Source organism: Cyanistes caeruleus, chromosome 3, assembly GCF_971803275.1.
Source record: "Cyanistes caeruleus chromosome 3, bCyaCae1.hap1.1, whole genome shotgun sequence".
Lineage (NCBI taxonomy): Eukaryota > Metazoa > Chordata > Aves > Passeriformes > Paridae > Cyanistes > Cyanistes caeruleus.
The window spans coordinates 29,462,039-29,479,826 of NC_141703.1; the positions used below are offsets into that span (position 1 = coordinate 29,462,039).

At 38.5% G+C, this 17,788-nt stretch overlaps 1 protein-coding gene across 1 annotated transcript in view; it reads right to left on the reverse strand.

Annotated features, from left to right (window-relative positions):
* Positions 1-2,462: 2,462 nt before the first annotated feature.
* Positions 2,463-17,788, reverse strand: part of SLC9A2 (solute carrier family 9 member A2) — a 33,696-nt gene continuing 18,370 nt past the window's right edge. Inside the window, exons 5-12 of the mRNA XM_023918042.2 lie at positions 16,338-16,540; positions 13,708-13,797; positions 12,353-12,423; positions 10,751-10,912; positions 10,064-10,160; positions 9,029-9,160; positions 6,988-7,078; positions 2,463-4,971 (exon numbers count right to left, since the gene is read on the reverse strand). Of these exons, the coding sequence (XP_023773810.2) occupies positions 4,601-4,971; positions 6,988-7,078; positions 9,029-9,160; positions 10,064-10,160; positions 10,751-10,912; positions 12,353-12,423; positions 13,708-13,797; positions 16,338-16,540 (1,217 nt within the window). The 3' untranslated portion in view covers positions 2,463-4,600. The remainder of the gene's footprint in view (positions 4,972-6,987; positions 7,079-9,028; positions 9,161-10,063; positions 10,161-10,750; positions 10,913-12,352; positions 12,424-13,707; positions 13,798-16,337; positions 16,541-17,788) is intronic.

Sequence of the window (17,788 nt, forward strand, 5' to 3'; positions counted from 1 at the left end):
CTTGGAGCCAGCTGGTATGGGCTTGGTCAGACAAAGGGAAAGCTTCTGGCAGCTTCTCAGAGGAGCCACAACTATCCCCCCCTGCTACCAAAACATTGCCATGCAAACCCAATTCACCAGTTCTGCAGACTTCCATTTCTTGTCTAGTTTTCTTTCTTCTGCAGCACCATCACAGAGGTCAGTACCATTCTCATCTTCCGAGTGCAAGTTGATTACTGAGCAGATAATGCAGCAACAAAATAGGACAAGCACTGTTTATGATTTGGCTTGCTCATTAATTCAGGTTCTCTGTAGTGCCATTACATTCCTGCTCCTGGGAACCTCTGTGGGTGCTGACAGTGCCAATATGGTTACAAGTGTTGTAGGATACCCTTGGGTAAATGATGCTTTATAGCCTGGCACTTCGGCATTTGGAAACCAAAGACTTGCCTGCGTTGTTATTGCTATACTATTGAAGATTAATTCACAAAGAGCTGATCATGAATCTTGTAAGGTCATGAATCTTGTGAGAGTGTACTGAAGCCTGAACTTTGAGAATCAAATGATTGTAATTGAGGTCAGACTGCTTTTAGAAATGCAGGAGTATACAGCTTATTTTAAAGGGAAGTCTTGAAAAACTTCTGTTTTAATTTACAAAGATAAACTAATTCAAAATTTTAATTATTTTTTATCTCAGCACCAAAGAACTGTTTTTTTGAGCTGTGCTACAGAGTAAGAACCAGTCTTCCATTCTGTCAAATACCTAATAAATAGGAGGTCTCAGAGATGAAAAATTAAGTAAGCTGAAGTATTTAGAATTTCTTTTCCTTTTTGTGGCAAAAAATTACTTTTTGAAACAAAAGCTGTGGCAATTAGGTTTTCATATTTATGCACATTAACAAGGATATTTTTATTGGATCAGAGCTCTTGTGGTACAAAAATCATTCCAACATCCAATTTCAAAATCTTTCATCTTTTCTTCAGGGGCTGGAGGATGTTGACACAACTTGGACCATTCTGGAAATGGTGACCAGATAAAACATTTCTTAGAATGTCAGCTGATGTCTGGAATTGGTGGACTTGGCAGCTCTTGAAAAAGTTGGTGCAGGGTGTATGTAGTGTGTTTGCTTCCAGAGAGCCCAAGATACCCTTCATAACAACAGGCATGTTATTTTGGCAAAAATTTTGACTTTGTTTTTCCATGTGATTTCTATGTGGCTTTAGTACAGAAGGATATTCTCAAAATTTTAAATTGTTATGCAGCAAGGTTTTCTTTTGTTGAACTGGTTTCAGTGGGATTTGCATTATACTTTAGTGCAAAGTAGGACTGCCCTTAAAATTTTAGTTATTTTGGCAAATTATTCTTGGGGTTTTTTTCAAGTATCTGCCTAAAAAAGGTAACTGGGTGTCTATCTCCTCCAGGCCTTGTTATACCTACTTTCTTATCCTATTTCATTTTATAGGCCTCTCAGAAACTGAAGGGGAAATCCTGAAAACCCTAATTCAGAGCGGAACTGTATTTTCATGTTCTCCTAAAACTGGGCTTTCTTCATCAAAAATGCACTAAAATATCTATACTACAGTGTACTGGGGAGTCCATCTGGTAACAAAATATTTCTATGTGGCTTTGGCAAATTTCCCAGTCACTGCTGAAGACCTGGTTTCCTTGATAAAGCAAGAACGTTGTCCTCAGTCAATACATGACTTTCCCCATCAGATGGTGCTCGAGGACAGATTTATTGGGCATTTCATTCTCCAGCAGACACTGATACAACATGAAGCATGTGTCTCTTCTGCTGGCTCAAAAAAGTTCTCACTTGTTTTTCCTTTGCAGGAAAAGAAAAGAAAAAAGGACAAAGGTAAACCTCTGACCCAAACCAGAGTAAGAGTTGAATGATAAGGGCTAACTGGAACAATGCCTGTGTCACCTGCTGCTGTCATTGCTACTGAAAAGGAGAGGACCCAGAAATCAGTTCCCAGACATGGCAAGGGTCTGATTCAGCAGCGGTGGAAAAGAGCCTGAAAAGGGTAGGAAGAATAGCAGAAGTGAGGAAGGCAGAGGGAACTCACAAGGACACAAAGTCCCAGGAGATTTGCAATTCTGCTCAGTGTGACCATGCTGGAGATGTGCCTTGATGCTTGAATTCTATGGATTTCAAAGTGCTTTGGAAAGGTAGAAATATATTATCATGTTTTGGAGCATCAAGAGCTTAAGACCATATTTCATAAAAACGACCTTCAATTTGATGTGTTTGTACTATGGGGCACCACTTTAAGCACAAATAATGTGAACATGCCCTGCATTAATGGGCAACCAGCATAGCAGTAGTGTTCCTGAAACCTGCATTCATTATTTAAAATTGTGCCATAAAAAATAACAACTGTTTGGGAAAAAAATGAAAGGCAACTCTCCCCAGATAGAAGCCAAGTGCTTGGTCATTACCAGCACACAAACAAGAAAACTCCATGGAGAGTAAACTAAATGTTGATGTGCAACATTTCACATTTATTTATTTATTGGGCTAGATTTCAGATCGGCTTAATATAAAACAGCTAATCTAAACAGTCTGATCCGTAAGGAGGATGTTGTCTCAAAACTGAAATCAAAACTGGAGGCTTTCTTCTTACTCAAACGTGATCCAAACAATGCAGTGACATAGCACTCCCTGACAATTTTACAGATGAAAGTACTTTTCTGTTGAAAGACGAATTGAAATTTTTTTAAAACTTGCTGGCTTTGCTTGAACCCAATTTTATTTCCAACCAGGAGATGATCATTAAAGGACAGCTAAGTATTTATTGGTTTACACAATAATCATGTGTTGAGAATAGCCATGAACATTTGGCTGAGATTTATAGAGTTCACACAGCCATTCCTCTGCAGCTTAGACTTTGCATTTGCCACACAGCAGAATTTTTCACAGCTGGAACAGAGGAAAAAGTCTAAAGGACCTGTACTAAGGAAAAAGTTTAGGAAGGTTTTATATTTCAAATACATACATGAAATAAATATTTTGGAAATCCTGGTAGAAGAAGGGAACTCTTACATCCCCATTTATCAGCCCCCACCCATGAACATTTGAAAGAAATCTACTTTGTGGATTTAAAAGGAAACTCTGATTTTTTAATAGTTCTTTCAAATCAAGCTTAAATAAAAAAAATTAATCTTATTGCCCACAGATTTAGAAATGTGCTAATGAAAGAGAAAAGTTATGATTTCACAGTGTACATTCTTCAATGAAAGTTATCCATTTTGTAACAAGTAGAAAGAAAATTTATTTCTGCATTGTACTGAAATGTGTATCTGTGCTAAAGCAAGCTCAGTACTTAGATTAAGTAGGACAGAAAGTGCAAATTCCTGAGAGGTACAGTTAAGTATCATTTATTTTAATGTACCCTCCCTTCCCATACGCCCTCAAAAGGCAGCCATTGATGCTAGGATCAAGAAGTCCATGTTATTAAGGTGCACAGTGACTTCAGCTGATTCCAGGGCCCCACTGTGCTACTTTTCTGTAGAAGCAAATTAGATGGAACATTTTTGTTCCTTGGAGTGCATAGCTCAGACAAAGTAAAGATTATCTTTCCCCTTTTACAGATGAGGAAAAAAAAAGTAAAACAAATTAACCAGGGTCACAAGCATGAGTTGAATGAGCTTTCTTGAGTCTCAGTGGTCCCTGACTCAAACAGGAGACTGCTTGCTCTGCCTACCTGCAGTGCTCTGCAACTATTCTACTGGTGTGTTTGCATTACATTGCAACCAAGTAACTAAGGTGCAAAAAAGCAGTTTTGATTCAGAACATTATTTATCCACTTGAAGTTTTCTGGTTTTAGGCCTTCTGGTGTCCTGCTAAGTGCTCTCAGTTCTTGCTGACATAAGTGAAAGGCAAGGTGATTCAGTTTTTCTTTGGTGATCCTTAGTACCTTTCAAAGGTACTAAAGGTATTGCCAAAAATTCAGAAAGTAAAAATTCAAGCTATTCAGGTCTTTGTTGCAAGTCCTTTTTACAAGCTGTAATTGCAATCCTGCCCCTGCAGCTTGTTTCTTCTCTTCTTCCTCTTTTTCTGCATCAGAGGTCTTCAAACAAACTAGGCTTCAGGAATACATTTATTCTTCTTTAGAAGTCTATATGATAGGTGCATTGTGCAGTTGTCAGTGTTATTCATGTTGAAGCTCTGGTTAAAATGAGTATTATTGATTATAAATAAAATCTGAAATGATACACAAGTTTGGGGTATTTTTTAAGAATCCATTCATCACTGGACTTTCAACCATTATTTCAATGGAAAACTGGGTATTGAACCTTCATGACTTGGTTCCATGAGAGATGATGTCATAAGGCACATTTCAATACTATTTTAACAGTGGAAATAACATAATTAAATTAAAGCATTTCCATAAGTTATTTATAAAAGAGATTTTTTTTTAATGTCTTTAATTTTGCAGTTGCTCCAGCATTCCTTTTACTTAGTTAATGGAGTTGATTTAACTCAAATGGAAGTGGTTAAACCCAGATTGAGGCTTGTTTTGTTATTTTGATGGATCCCATAGTCTGATCAGATAGTTGAGAATCCTAATTCAATATGTCCATGGTTTATTATCAACAGTTCTCCTTTGGCTATGTTCAGTAAGGCTGGTTCTCAGGCTTATTTCTCTGCCTGTCCCCTTGCGATGCCTGCCTAACCAACCGTGGTGGTGGCATGGGTCTTGCTGACCCATGGTCTGCAGTCAGATCTTCCCTGCTCAAAGTGCCAAATCTTGGTCTCGTCAGCAGTGGCTGCCTGAACCCAATGGATGGCTGAGGCAAGGTGCTTGGGTCCTGCTGCTCTCCTCGTCCGTCCTGGCTCCCGTCAACTTCATTCTTCCACTCCACCCTAAACTCAGGTAGTGGCCTCTGTTGTCTCAGTCTCTGCTCTCTCAAGATTTTCCCTGCTCTGGGCCTTAGATTGAGCACTGTGGTAGCAGCATCCAAATCAGAGTCACTGCTGTCACCCACTGTTAATTGGAAACAAAAGTATAGTTTTAGGTGTAGAATATAACTGTTTCAGGAATATTTGAGTAACAGCACACTGAGCCCTTGCAGCCACAGAATAAAGTTTCCCCATGTTTTTCTATATTCAGTGCTTTCTTAGCCCCAGTAACAGCCTCTTAACTGTGCCAAAATAGGGGATAGATTTAACTTAAAAATATCTCTATCCTCGAAAGTGTGATTTATAGAAAGGCCTCACTCAGCTGCTTCTTGATTGCCAAGAGCTCACCTGATTGAAGTGACATTTCCCCAGTTCTGGGAAATTTCCACTTCTCTAGATAGAAAAAAACTTCCTCTCTCTGAGCTTAGGGTCTAGTCTGTGCTTATATCCAAGCAGGAGACCAAAATTAGATTTCTCAGCCTCACATGTCATGCAATCTAAACCTAGAGGAATTTCCAGAGCACAACATGTACAGGGGCTGCAGAAACTTGACTTTGGAAAAGGAGCATCAATACTCTACCAGGCAGAGGATCTCTCAATGTCAATGGGTAGAAATATCCAATCCTTAATAAGGCTGAATGTAGGACATGAAACAGATTCAACAGGGCAAATCTTATAGGTTGCAAGTGCTGCAGACTCATCCTCTCACTCACAGCAGGGTAGAATATGCTCTAGGGAAAGCTGGCATAGTTGTTTAGGGAATGCCCTTAAATGATCCTTGCCAGGTAAACCAAGCTGGAGATTGTCTGGATGTGCACGTGTGCATATATTTTTCGCCAACAAACTTCTTTAAAAAGAATTAACATCTTCATCAAAACTTGCACACTTGAGTCATTTGATAAAAATTTTAACAATAGTTTATGAATGCCTCAGATTTTTTCTTAGACTTAAATCAGATATGATGTTTTAAATAGATCAAAGTAAACAACTGTGTATTGTGCAACTGTCATAAGAGCAACTTAGATTAGTAACCTTCATGTTATTTCTTTTAAAAAGGTGAGGAAGGGGTCAAAAAACATATCACCATGTAATTGTCCATTCACCCAGATAATTATATATCAAGGAAGGTCTTCATCAGACTGTGTTTTCAGGCTTTTCCCTTCTAAATATGTCAAATAATATATTTTTTGACAATTGAATAATCTGGAGGCATATTTTCTCTTTAATTCTAGGTGACAGTAGGTGACCTCTGCAGATTAACTACAGAATAAAAGGCATCCTACACTCAGGAGAGCAAAGATATCATTAACAGACAAAAACACAGTCCATTGTTAAATTAACTGAGGATAGTGGAAAACTAATTGGGGTGGAGATCAAGAAATTTTAGCAACTCTGCAGAGATTTCTTCTTCCCAGCAAGAGAACTTGATGACAGCTTGCCATAAAGAAAGTGCTCCCAAGTATAATGTAAGCATGATAATGAAACCAGTAACAATCAAAAGTAATATATAGAATTTGTGAAAGTTTTCACATCAAATATTTGTGCTCCAACAGATTTTTTTTTGTTGTTGTTAGAATTTAAGGACTACCATATAAAACCTTTGTGAGTTTAGGCAGGGGGAAAAAAAAAATTGCAATTTGGTTGTACACCACAGCATTTTGAGTTCTTAATGAAAACAATAAACTAGATCTACTGTCCACATTACCCTCTCTGGTCTGGTTCTCGGAGCAGTGTCCTCTACCCTGACCCCAGAGAGAAAAGAACCAAATAGGTCATAATCCAGGAGAGATATCTGGACATTATGGAATAAAGATGAGCAGAATAAGCCATGGCAGTGTTCCTGGTGCAAAAGTGCAGCTGCTGCTTGCTGACATGAGGAGATGTGCTGGGAGGACTGTTCCAGAATGAAATAGGAAATGAGAAAGCCCCACAAAACCCTGCTGTCCAGGGCATTTCTCTACACTCACATTTCTGCTTTAGGACACACTGCTTTAAATGCTTTAATTTGCTGATTTCTCTACATCATCCCTGGAAAAACCTTCCTTCTATGTAAGCAAAATGACTGCAGCACAGTAAGAGAAAAGCAGAAAAATTTCATTACCTCTGGAAGATGTTTTATTTCTCACGCGTAGTTTCTCTGGGAGTTTAGTGTTCTTAGGAAGTGAAAGGAATCTTTTAGTATTTGCTGCAGCCTGCATACAAAGAAAACCAGAACATTTTAAGTCACTGCAGCCTAGTGTACCTGCATAATGCATGTTAAGATACACAGCTGAGGCTTGAACAGGTTTATGTAGCTAAAGGGCTGGCGAGTAGTTTCAGATTAGCTAATATGTGATCTTTTACTACACACTCAGTGATGATTGCTGGCTGAAGTCTGTGCTAACTAAGGTAAAGACTGAATAATCTCAAGCAGTTTAATCAAATGAAAGCCTAGTGATATGCCCTCTGAGATCAGGGTTAATAAATGTATGGTCTCTAATCTCATCCTTGGCTGCGCAGGTTTTCCTAAGGAAGGAAAATGCTGCAAGCATGGCACTTCATGCAGCTCTGTGTTTAAAACTTGTTTAAAACTTTTTATTATTCAGCTGCAAAAAATTTGGGTGAGACTGAAGCTTGTGCTCAAGAACTAATCTGTATTCTGATCCAGCAAGTGCTTTATACATATAAATGGCTTTATACAGCTGACTAGTCACACTGCAGCTGATGAGGAAGTCAGGCACCAGCATGATCATTTACCAGTTCAGGGCATAAAATCCTTGTTTTCCCCAGCCTAAGATTTAAAGGGTCTGGGAACAGACCACACTTCATACTTCCTGGAACATGAGAGGTACTTTCCAGGACAAGTTGTTTTTTTTTTTAAATTCAAAAGTTTCTCAAGGACATCCTTTCTTATATTTGCTACAAAGATTTTTAAAATCTTTACAGTCTAACAGCTCTCCTCTGCTCATACCATTACTTGTGGCAGACCCAAAGGGAACCTGTAAGGAAATTTATTTTCCCTTAAGGATTTTTCCTCTTCGGATTTTTACTATTTTCTTCTTTCTCCTCTTCCCTCTGTGGAGGATTTATCCAAGGATAATTATTCTTAAAATTATAGCCGGTGTGTTTTAAAAAGTTATCAGACATCCTTTTTCTCTTCCTGCCCCAAAAGTCCTTCTGAGTCTCCTCACTATTCCACACAGTAAATAATTTAGTTGTATGAAAAAGATAATATATGTAACTATGGTTGAGAGGGAAAAAAAAATCATTCAGGAACAGTCTTACTGTCATAATTAACACCACAGTAGCTCTGGTAATGATCATCTATAAGACACAGCCCTTTTGGGACTGCTGAAAGACAACTGTATCAATGAAGACAACAGTCATTAATTATTCCTATAACATGAAAATACATATACACAGGATGGCTAATTTCTTTGATACCTGATATGACCCAAAGGATAAGTTTCCCTGCCTAATTAGGGTGTTCCATTCCAGTATGGTTGGAAGTTTACTACTGCAGGAATCCCTCAAAAAGCCAAATATTATCATGTCACAGCAATCCTTGTAAGTGGAGGGAGTTTTCCTAACCAGTGCCAAAATCTGAAAGCCTGATTTATTATTATAATATTTTATTATATATTACTATATTATTTAGTATTTTATGAATACTAAAGAGCATACAATATTTTTCAAGTGAAGAGCTTGCTCTGACTTATTGGTCAAAAGTCCTCCCCTATATATTGGAGCTTATTGTAAGTAGCTTTTCTATCTCAAAGTCATTTTTAACCTTTAATCATCCACATTTCATCAAAATACTGACAGAGATTACTGATCCTATCTACACTGTGTACAGACCCTTTCTAGCTTCTCTGAGGTAAAATTATGGCAGCAGATCCCACTCCCATATCACATTCTGCAAGACTGAACCTTTGCTGAAGGTGTAAACACAAATTAAAGGGGCTCCTGTGTGTCACGGTGTGTGATATTACATGTGCAGTTGTCTTCCAAATTCAGGATTTTTCCTGCATTTCAGAAGATTTTTTTTTTTCTGCATTACAGTTAGCTACAAAGAGTAGCTTTCAATAAAAATTAAAATTAAGTAAAAAACAACAAACCAACAGACAAAAAAACCCCCAAAAAACACCACAAAATGCAAGTACCGGTCTTTCCCTTGACAGGCTGTTTGTTTTCCTCAGGCTCTCCCTAAGGCTGTGCCGGCGACGGATCAGAATTTCCTTGGCCTGCTTTTCACTTGCATCTGCAGCCAGGCTATGTCGGTTGTAGGACATTGTCTGAAATAGAAAAGCAGTGATCACAGCCTGGAAAGCATGATGTCAAATGTGTTGGACTATATGAACATGGAAAAATAGGCTTTAATAAGCATCATAAATCCTTGTGAACAAGGTCATATTGCAGATGATTAATAAGAACAATAATTATGCCAAGAATGTTTTTATTCATCCGCTTCACAGCCACCTGTTTTGTTTGGTTTTTTTGGTTTGGTTTTGGTTCATTTTTTTTTTTACCCTGCTGATATTTATAATGAAAGACAAAATGGAAGAAGCTGGCTTACTACCATGTTTACCCCCACACTGTAGTAGCTTGGTTAGTATGTCAGTAGAGGACACACATTTGAAAGTGATGAGTCCCCTAGAGGGAAGTCATTTTTACCTCCAGCAATCTGAAGCTTGCTCAATTTTTGAATGTTTTCCAAGGGCTCAGGCATTCAAACTACTTAGCCACAGGAGGATAAATGTGAAATATCCTTTTGCTTCTATTTCACTGTTTTTCCAGTTCATCATCTCTGCTCTTAATACAAACAACTTTACAACTGGAGGCAAATAAAAAATCTAATCCCATATCATGCAGTGACCAATATACTGATACAAGCAGACAATGTTGGCTTGAATTGGTACCTATGATCCTATTTTAATGCTGCAGGTACCTTAGAGGTAATAAGACAAAAACATTAAGCCTTATCAACTGTACAAGATCGAGTAAGTATTTACACAAAGGAATGCGAATATGCTACTGTACATATGACAAGATATAGATTCAAGGCAACAGAAGTAAATAAGAGCATTATTTGCTATTATGTGGTGGAGCAGATGTACTAGCTCAAAGATGTGTTAGGAAGATAATCAGTATATTACAAGAGCAGTGGGATATTTATGTAGGCAAAAGTTCATCCTTACTCGATGTCGTATTTGGTAGAGATTCTTTGTTAATATTTCTCGCATGTTTTCCATTTCAGTGGGAGAAAGGGGCTTTATCTTTCCTTCATGATAGTCACTGTGGAAGAATGAAAAAAAAAAAAGGAAAATAGGGGAGAAGGAAGGTGAGAAAGGGAGAGAAAGAGAGAGAGAATGTTTATATTTTTATGGTCAGGAATGACATTTGAATTATTTCCTTTGTTAGAGGTGGAAACAACATTTCAAAACAACCACATAATAGGTGAAGATGTAACATGCAGAAATGAAATCTTGATTTAATTTGAATCAGTGGTAAGAAAACAAGATGTGATAAAAATTACAATAATTTGTCCATTGTACTTAGGTACTACTCAAAATGCCTTTCAGGGTTCCCTTGTGAGCTATTCTCAGAAGACAGGCAGGCACATGTTCAAGTCCACCTCCGCCCTACACGGCAGATCAATGTTCCAGTGAGCAGCTGTCCCAGTGAAACTGCACAGCCCGGAAGAACACAGCACTTCACCTGAAGCTACAGGCAAAAGGCTCTTGTTTCACATCCTCTTACTGTTCTGGTGACATTAGGACACGCAGTACCCTAAGTCAAAGTGATTAACCTGCCGACAGCCCAGGCTGTGAATAAAGTGTGTGACCCAGCTGAGACACTTGTCCATGCTGGTATCCCTTGCTTACCTGAGAGACACCGATGATGGGACCTTGCTTATCATTCCACTCTCTGCCATCTCAATGGCATGCTTGATTTCTAGCTTCTTGTATAAAGAAACAATGCTGGATTTGGGCTGGTTCTCACGGATTAGAAGTCTTCGCAGGTATTTATTGTCGAACTTTTTAAACCTGTACGTGAGGCAAACCAGCCCAACCAGTTAATTTTTACTGTGCATAGTCAAGGAAAGCCAATATATTGCAGTTAATGAAATTTTAAAGGACTTTATTGTCAGGGAATGTGTCTGTTCATGTTAACAACCTAATGCTGAGTAACCTAAGAAAGGGTCAATTTCAGCTTTACTTCAGATAGATAGACTTAAGCTGTGTTTTAGGTAATATGTTAATGGGCAGTCTCCCTAGAAGCAATTTTAAGCTTTTAGGTATTCTATGTTCTTAGAAAATATTATTTTTAATTCTCTGTTTTCACCAAGGCAAAGAGAACATTAAATATTTACTGTAATAACAAATAAAAGGCCAAAATTTACATCAACTGCTTTTTCTTTGAAATTTTAGCCTGCTTTTGTAAAACTTTAGAAGTTCTTCCTTTCGCTAAAGCAACTGCACCCCCTTAGATGCTTAGCGAAAAAATATTGATTACAGCTGGTGTTGATTTTGTTTGTCAGAAAATATTTTGCCCTCCAGACATTCTGAAATTATTCTTGAATTTGGGTATGAAGGTCATGAAGAGGTGGGACTCTCCTTTGCTCTGCACCCTTTTCATTAAAGATCTCACACAGACTGGAGAAGAACCAGACTGAGTAAACAGAAGTTGTACCCATGTCATGCATCTGTCAGGAAATTGTCCTCACTGTGTTGTCCCCAAGTCACTTGGAGAGGGCTCTCCTCAGCCATTCCTGCTGGTGCTATTCTCTCTTTATAAAAAACAATTAAATTCTTCTTGGAGCGGAGACTAGAGGGTGGTGAGCAGTGACCATGCTTAGGGTCTAAAGAATTTGGGTGTGAAAGGAATTAGATCCAACCTAATGATGATGATTCAGCAGATAAAGTAAAAATTTGAATTATTCAGGTAATGCCAGGGGTAATCTTCTTAACTGATACTAAGTCTTAAGTAATACCATCAAGACCTGTAGAGCTGCCTGCCATTAGGATCTCTCATGTATCTCATGCCAGCTGCTGCCTTGATCTTTCTAGAAGAAATCCAGTAGCTTTTTTATGTTTACCTTCAAATAGGAAACTAACCCATCACTTAACTGCCCTAAGAAATACAGTTTGCAGGAAGACAGCTGAGTGGGATGAAAGGCTCAGCAGACACACAGGAAATGCTCTGCAACAGTCAGAAACATGCACCCTCAGAAGGTACCATACTTCACCCTGGGATCAGAGAGCTGCCTTTCTTCCCAGCAGGACACTCTGTTGTACTTGCTTGTGGTTTAGTAAAAGACATTGTTTTTCTAGTTTCCCTTTGAAACCCACATGTTCTAAAAACAACCATACATTTTCAAGAACAAATGCTGAAAATGAAATATGATGCCCGACAGCCTTTGTTTGTTGCTGCAGAGCCGTTTCAGCCTCTCTTGTATAACAAAGAGTTTCAAATGCAACTCTTACTTATCTCTCCAAAAGTTGTGACCCCAGTGTCCACACACATCTTCAATTCCAGTCTTCACGTGGTCAAAGAACTAAAGGAAAACATTGGTTCATTACATAAACTTAAAGACTTCACTTGGCATGTCCTTAGACTAATTAGTTTCCAACTTAGTTTAAAAGAGAAACATCTAGTCACAACTCAGGATAATGCTTCAGTTTTACCAAAAGCAGCCCAAACCAAGCTCAAAGACAGAATCTGTTTCTTTCCCCCGAATCTTCCTTAGCTCACAGCCACAAAAGGACAGAAGCTAGCTGCTAATTTCCTCAGTGTCAATCTTGCTCAGCTCCTGTCTGAAACTAAAGGCTCTTCCCATATTTTCACTCATTTGAAATTCCCTAGCCACTCATTGCTATGCCTGGAACTTCCCCAGGCCTGACAGTGAGGCAAGTATGACGTTATGGAGAAGAGAATCTCAGTGGACAGAAGCTTCCTACATCAGCGCCAGCTCCTCAGGATGCACACACAGAACTGAGAGCTAGCACTAGGTCCTGAGCTCCTGTTTCAGGAATTTGTATCATCTTAAAGCATCCTACCCACCTAATATTAGAAACACACTCTTCCTGAGTCTATTATCAGTTATGAAAAACTGAATCAGTTCAGCTAAGGTCTCACTTGATCCCAGAGGCGGCATGTTTGCCTTTAATTCAGGAACCATCGTAGGGGTCTCTCAGGGGAAAACCCCGCTAGACATGTCCAAAGGATAAGCTCTAAAAGGACACTTTCAGATGCCTAGATTGGCTTTTTTCCCAAATGTGGCCCTTACTATTCCTCACTTTGGAAATTTCAAACCACTTGCCTTAGGTATGCTGCAAGGAGAAATACGTTTGAGAAGATGCATGGCTAATAATCTGCAACAATTGGAGACACACAGATACCGAACATATATCCATAAAAAGACTGATGATGTAGAAGTTAAGTAAGTTTAAGAGTGTGTTTAAGAGAAGTTTGCATTTGTTTAACTAGATTAAATCAAATGCAGTATAATACAATTAAATAAAGCCAAAGGTTTCCTGATGGAGCCAAATTATAAAAAAAAACATATATCTCATGTGTGAAATAAACTACAGAAAGATAATTTACTTCTGGATCTGAACAATTAAAACAGTGAGAGATTCCAAAATAATTATACGTAACACTAATTTCGGTAATTGCCGAAAGTTAAATATAAACTTTACAATTATTGTGCTTATAACAGCTATCAAAAAGAAATGCAGTACAACTTCTCCATAATACTGATGCTGAATGTCTGTCTGAATGTGACTAGGAATTTCATCTATACAAGGCTTTCACCTATGATACTGAGGCTGCAACATACCCTGTTATAAATCTCTTCACTGACAGCAGGCTGCTTCTTATTTGACCTTTTGACATCAAGAAACTCCACTAGTGGGCGAATTGTTATTCCCTGTGAAGAAAAAAAGAACACAATAATTATAAAAGTGAATTCATTCTTTTGATTAGCATGTTTTGCACTTAGCTATGAGGTCCTTGTCAGCTCAGACTCCATTAATGCAACAGGAGGAAGAAAGGGTCACCCTAGAACCGAGAGGTCCAAGAGGGTCAGCCTAACAGAACCTATCAGGAATACATCACATACCCCATCCACAGTAATTTTAAACCTTTTTTTTTTTTTTTCAGTTTTGTTATGTGTTAGAGAAACATGAATTAATAAATTGATCCCCTGCAGTTTCAAAACAAACATGCAAAGTCCTCATTTCTGGTGATTATTTCCAAAATAGATATTCAAAGATATGGAAACAGTTATATCATTGATATCTAAGATCATGAAAATAAGGGTTTTTGTAAATATGTGTCCTTCCCTGGCCATTCTCAGAGAAAGAACAAAAAGGTTTGGCTATCCCTAAATGATACAATGGTTTTCAACAATTGTTTGTGGAAGAATTAAGATAATTTGTTTACTTGTACAGACACACTGGCACAGGGGAAAGGAATGAATCTCCTCTGGTGTTGAGATCAGTCCCCACTATCCCAGACACCCAGGTCACATTTCTTTTCATAAATGAATCAAGATTTATCTTAAAAGTAGTTAGGTTTCTTTGCCCCATTGCTCATAATGGAACACTCATCCCGAACCTTATTGTTCCAATAAATAGAAAGCTGCTTCTTAATTTCATCATGGTCACTGCGTACCACTTTGTTCTTGTGCCATCATTTGTCTTTTTAGTTTAAACAATGTTCACTCCCTCATATAAACAGTAATTATAGTCCGTCTTCTCCTTCATCTTGCTAAGGCCAAGGCATCCTGGTCTCCTTTCACATGACAGGCTTACCATGATCACTCCAGAACGTGCCACTATGCTCTAATGGAAATACCTGTCTCACTGTGTCCTACGATCAGATTTGCCTTTCTTCTGTCCCCACTGTATTGTTGACTTAAAATCCACCCCATTACCAACTAGTACACCTGCATTTCTTCCCCTTTCTATTTTTTCCCAAATCAAAGGTTCCCATTTCACGAAAGAAATTCCTAATAAGAAAATCCTTGCAAGAACACGTTTGCACACATTACTGTTCAGTTTCATTCTGTTCCTTTCATATTGGCTCTCAGTTCTTTCTACAGGATACTCTATCTCATTGTCACCCTGAGAACACTTTTCAAAATCTGTCATCAAGAAACAAGCAACAAAAACTCCTGCATTTATGTGCCATGGCCAATGAACAAGAGTATTAACTTATCCTTGAGGAATTCCTTTAATAATAGCTCGTTAGCCTATTATCTGGCCAGGGTGGTTGGACACTCGAGCAGGTGCCCAGAGAGGCTGAGGTATCTCCATCCATCAATTTATTCAGAACTCAGCTTGACATGGCCCTGAGTAACGTGATCCAACTTGAGGGTGGCCTTGCTTTGAGCACAGGGTAGGACTAGAGAACCAAAGGACCATTTGCTTCTATTTCTATTTAAAGGAGGAACACTAAGCTCCTTCCTCATTCATTTTACAGTCATCCTGTTGTCAATCTAAATCTCAGTTTAATGAGTAGTTATACTAACAATCTTCTGTGTAGCCCCCTCCCCAAAGATTTTACAATAGTCCAGTTAAATGAGTTTACTCTAGAAAATAAATTGCCTCCTGAAAGAATGATACCAGATTTTTCTTTGATAAATCATGTTGCATCTCATAGCACATTCCATTTATCTCCATATTTTAAATTATTCTCTCCTTCAAAACTAGTTTTCACACTTAAAGTCAACAAACTGACCTCCACCTTGCTCATTTTCCAAAGCATGAGCACAGATACTTGTTTCACACATGCACCTTTTTCCATGTAAAAGGCAGAGCAACAAAATTCTGTATTTTTTTCCACAGACCTGAAATTTCATTAACAGCCACTCACATCTCTCTCACTGCTCTGGATAATGACTAGTCTGATATGTTTATTTGATGGGCTTGGCCTCCTCTACATTTTGCAGGTTTCAGTCTCTTGGTCACCCTTGACCAGGCCTCCATGTCCAGGTGGTCATCAGAAACAAGTTCTTCATGTCCTAACACACACCTGGTGCTTTTTCAGGGATGTCCAGCTGGTTTGCAGCATCACTTCCTCACACCCAGACTCCAGTTCACCTGTCTGAACCCTCAGTGTCTTTAGCTTACTGTGCACTATATCCAACACAACTCCTGAGTAAACACACAAGTTTAAACATTCTAGAGAAAGGAATTAGTGCTGAAACTGTACCCAGATTATCTTTTGTCTCTACTCCAACCTCACTAGTCCTAAATACTTAATACTACTTATATGTTAGCATAAGTACTTAATCTCTGGCATATTTTTGCTACCTGCCTGTGGTATGCATAACAATTTTTTCTACTCTGACTATGGTGAGTACCTTCAAGTATGTTCCTTACAGTAAGTTAGAACATTTGTTTTTCTACCCATGGCTTATTTACGACCTGTCTGAGAAAGAAGTTCAGGAGAAGAAGGTACTACCTGAATGAAAACGGTAAAGAATATCACCACGATAACTGCAGTGATGAACAATTTCTTCCTGGGAAACACAGCAGGAGGAAGCAGAAATACAAGTGAAAAACAAATTGCTCCTCTGAGACCTCCATAGGCGATAATAAATTGGTCCTTAAAAGTGAGAGGTATTGTCCGGAATACATTAATGATCTGAGTCAGAACAAAAACACCTGAGGGAAAGAAACAGAAATACAGAGAGGAAGGGGAAAAAAGGAAACTTAAATTACACAGCTTACACATGATGCCAATATTTGTTTAAAAACATTTCAATTTTCTTCTTACCTTTTATTTGCTTCTTCAATATATATTATTGTAGAAATTAAACACTACTTAGCAGCTTGAAATACCATATTACATTAAAAAGCCTTAAGAACATCATTTTGAACATACTTAGTGAGCTAAGCACCTCAGGTCAGCTGGATTTAGGACCTGAAGCAGCTAATAGATCACCACAAGACAGCTATCTGCTAGTCTACACCTCTAGAACAGCAATAATTCCCTTTGTCAGTATAGACCAAGATCCCTACTTGCTTTTTAGCAGAATTTGAGGTGATTTTGAAAACTGGTCTGCCCCCTCCATCAATCTGTCCTTTGAGCCCTGCAAACTCCTGTTCACTCAATTTTACTCATACAGACAGGAGGGATGCAGGACCTGGGATATGGGGAGAAGACACCAGTGCATGCTGGTGTACCTTGGAAAAACGTTCCAGGAATGTGGCAGATTGGAGTAAAGTTATAAAGGCAGGTGAAGGGAGCAAGCACGCGGTTCCAGAGCTGGGTGGCAAGCAGGCTGTTTGGCTGCTTTTCAGTATAAAGTATTGATTGTGGGGTTGCAGGTGCAGTAGGAAAAAAGCCCAGGTTTCTGCTCTGAAAGGAGATTTGGGAGCTGGACATGGGTTAGAGCATGACCCACCTTTACACATGCAGGGACTGAATCATTATTAGAGATGAAGCTGGGGAGAGGAGCAAATTTAAGACCTACCAGCCTGCCCTGCACTTAGCTCTCTAGGTAAAAGAAAAAGAGCCACTACTGTAAATTCAGGAGGGATATCAGTTTCTTACAGGGTTTTTTTTTTTTTACACTTCAATTACAGCATTTCCTGGTTTGATATTATTCATGTCAATGACTGTGAAAATCACAAAGCTAGTAAACATACATTAAAAACAAAACAAAAGCAAAAAAAAAATAAAGCAACAAAAAACCCACAAAAAATCCTACAAGCAAACAATCAAACAAACAAACACGACCTTTTTAATTACTGTATGACTGCCAATTCTTTTTACCAAAATTTGCTTATTTGTAAATAAGTGTATACTTAAATATATGTGTTGTGATTAACAAGCAGACTGCCTCTTGCTTTAGGTGGGCAGGATCAGGGCAAAACTGATTTTTAGGCTCCATTTCAGGGAAAGGTGGA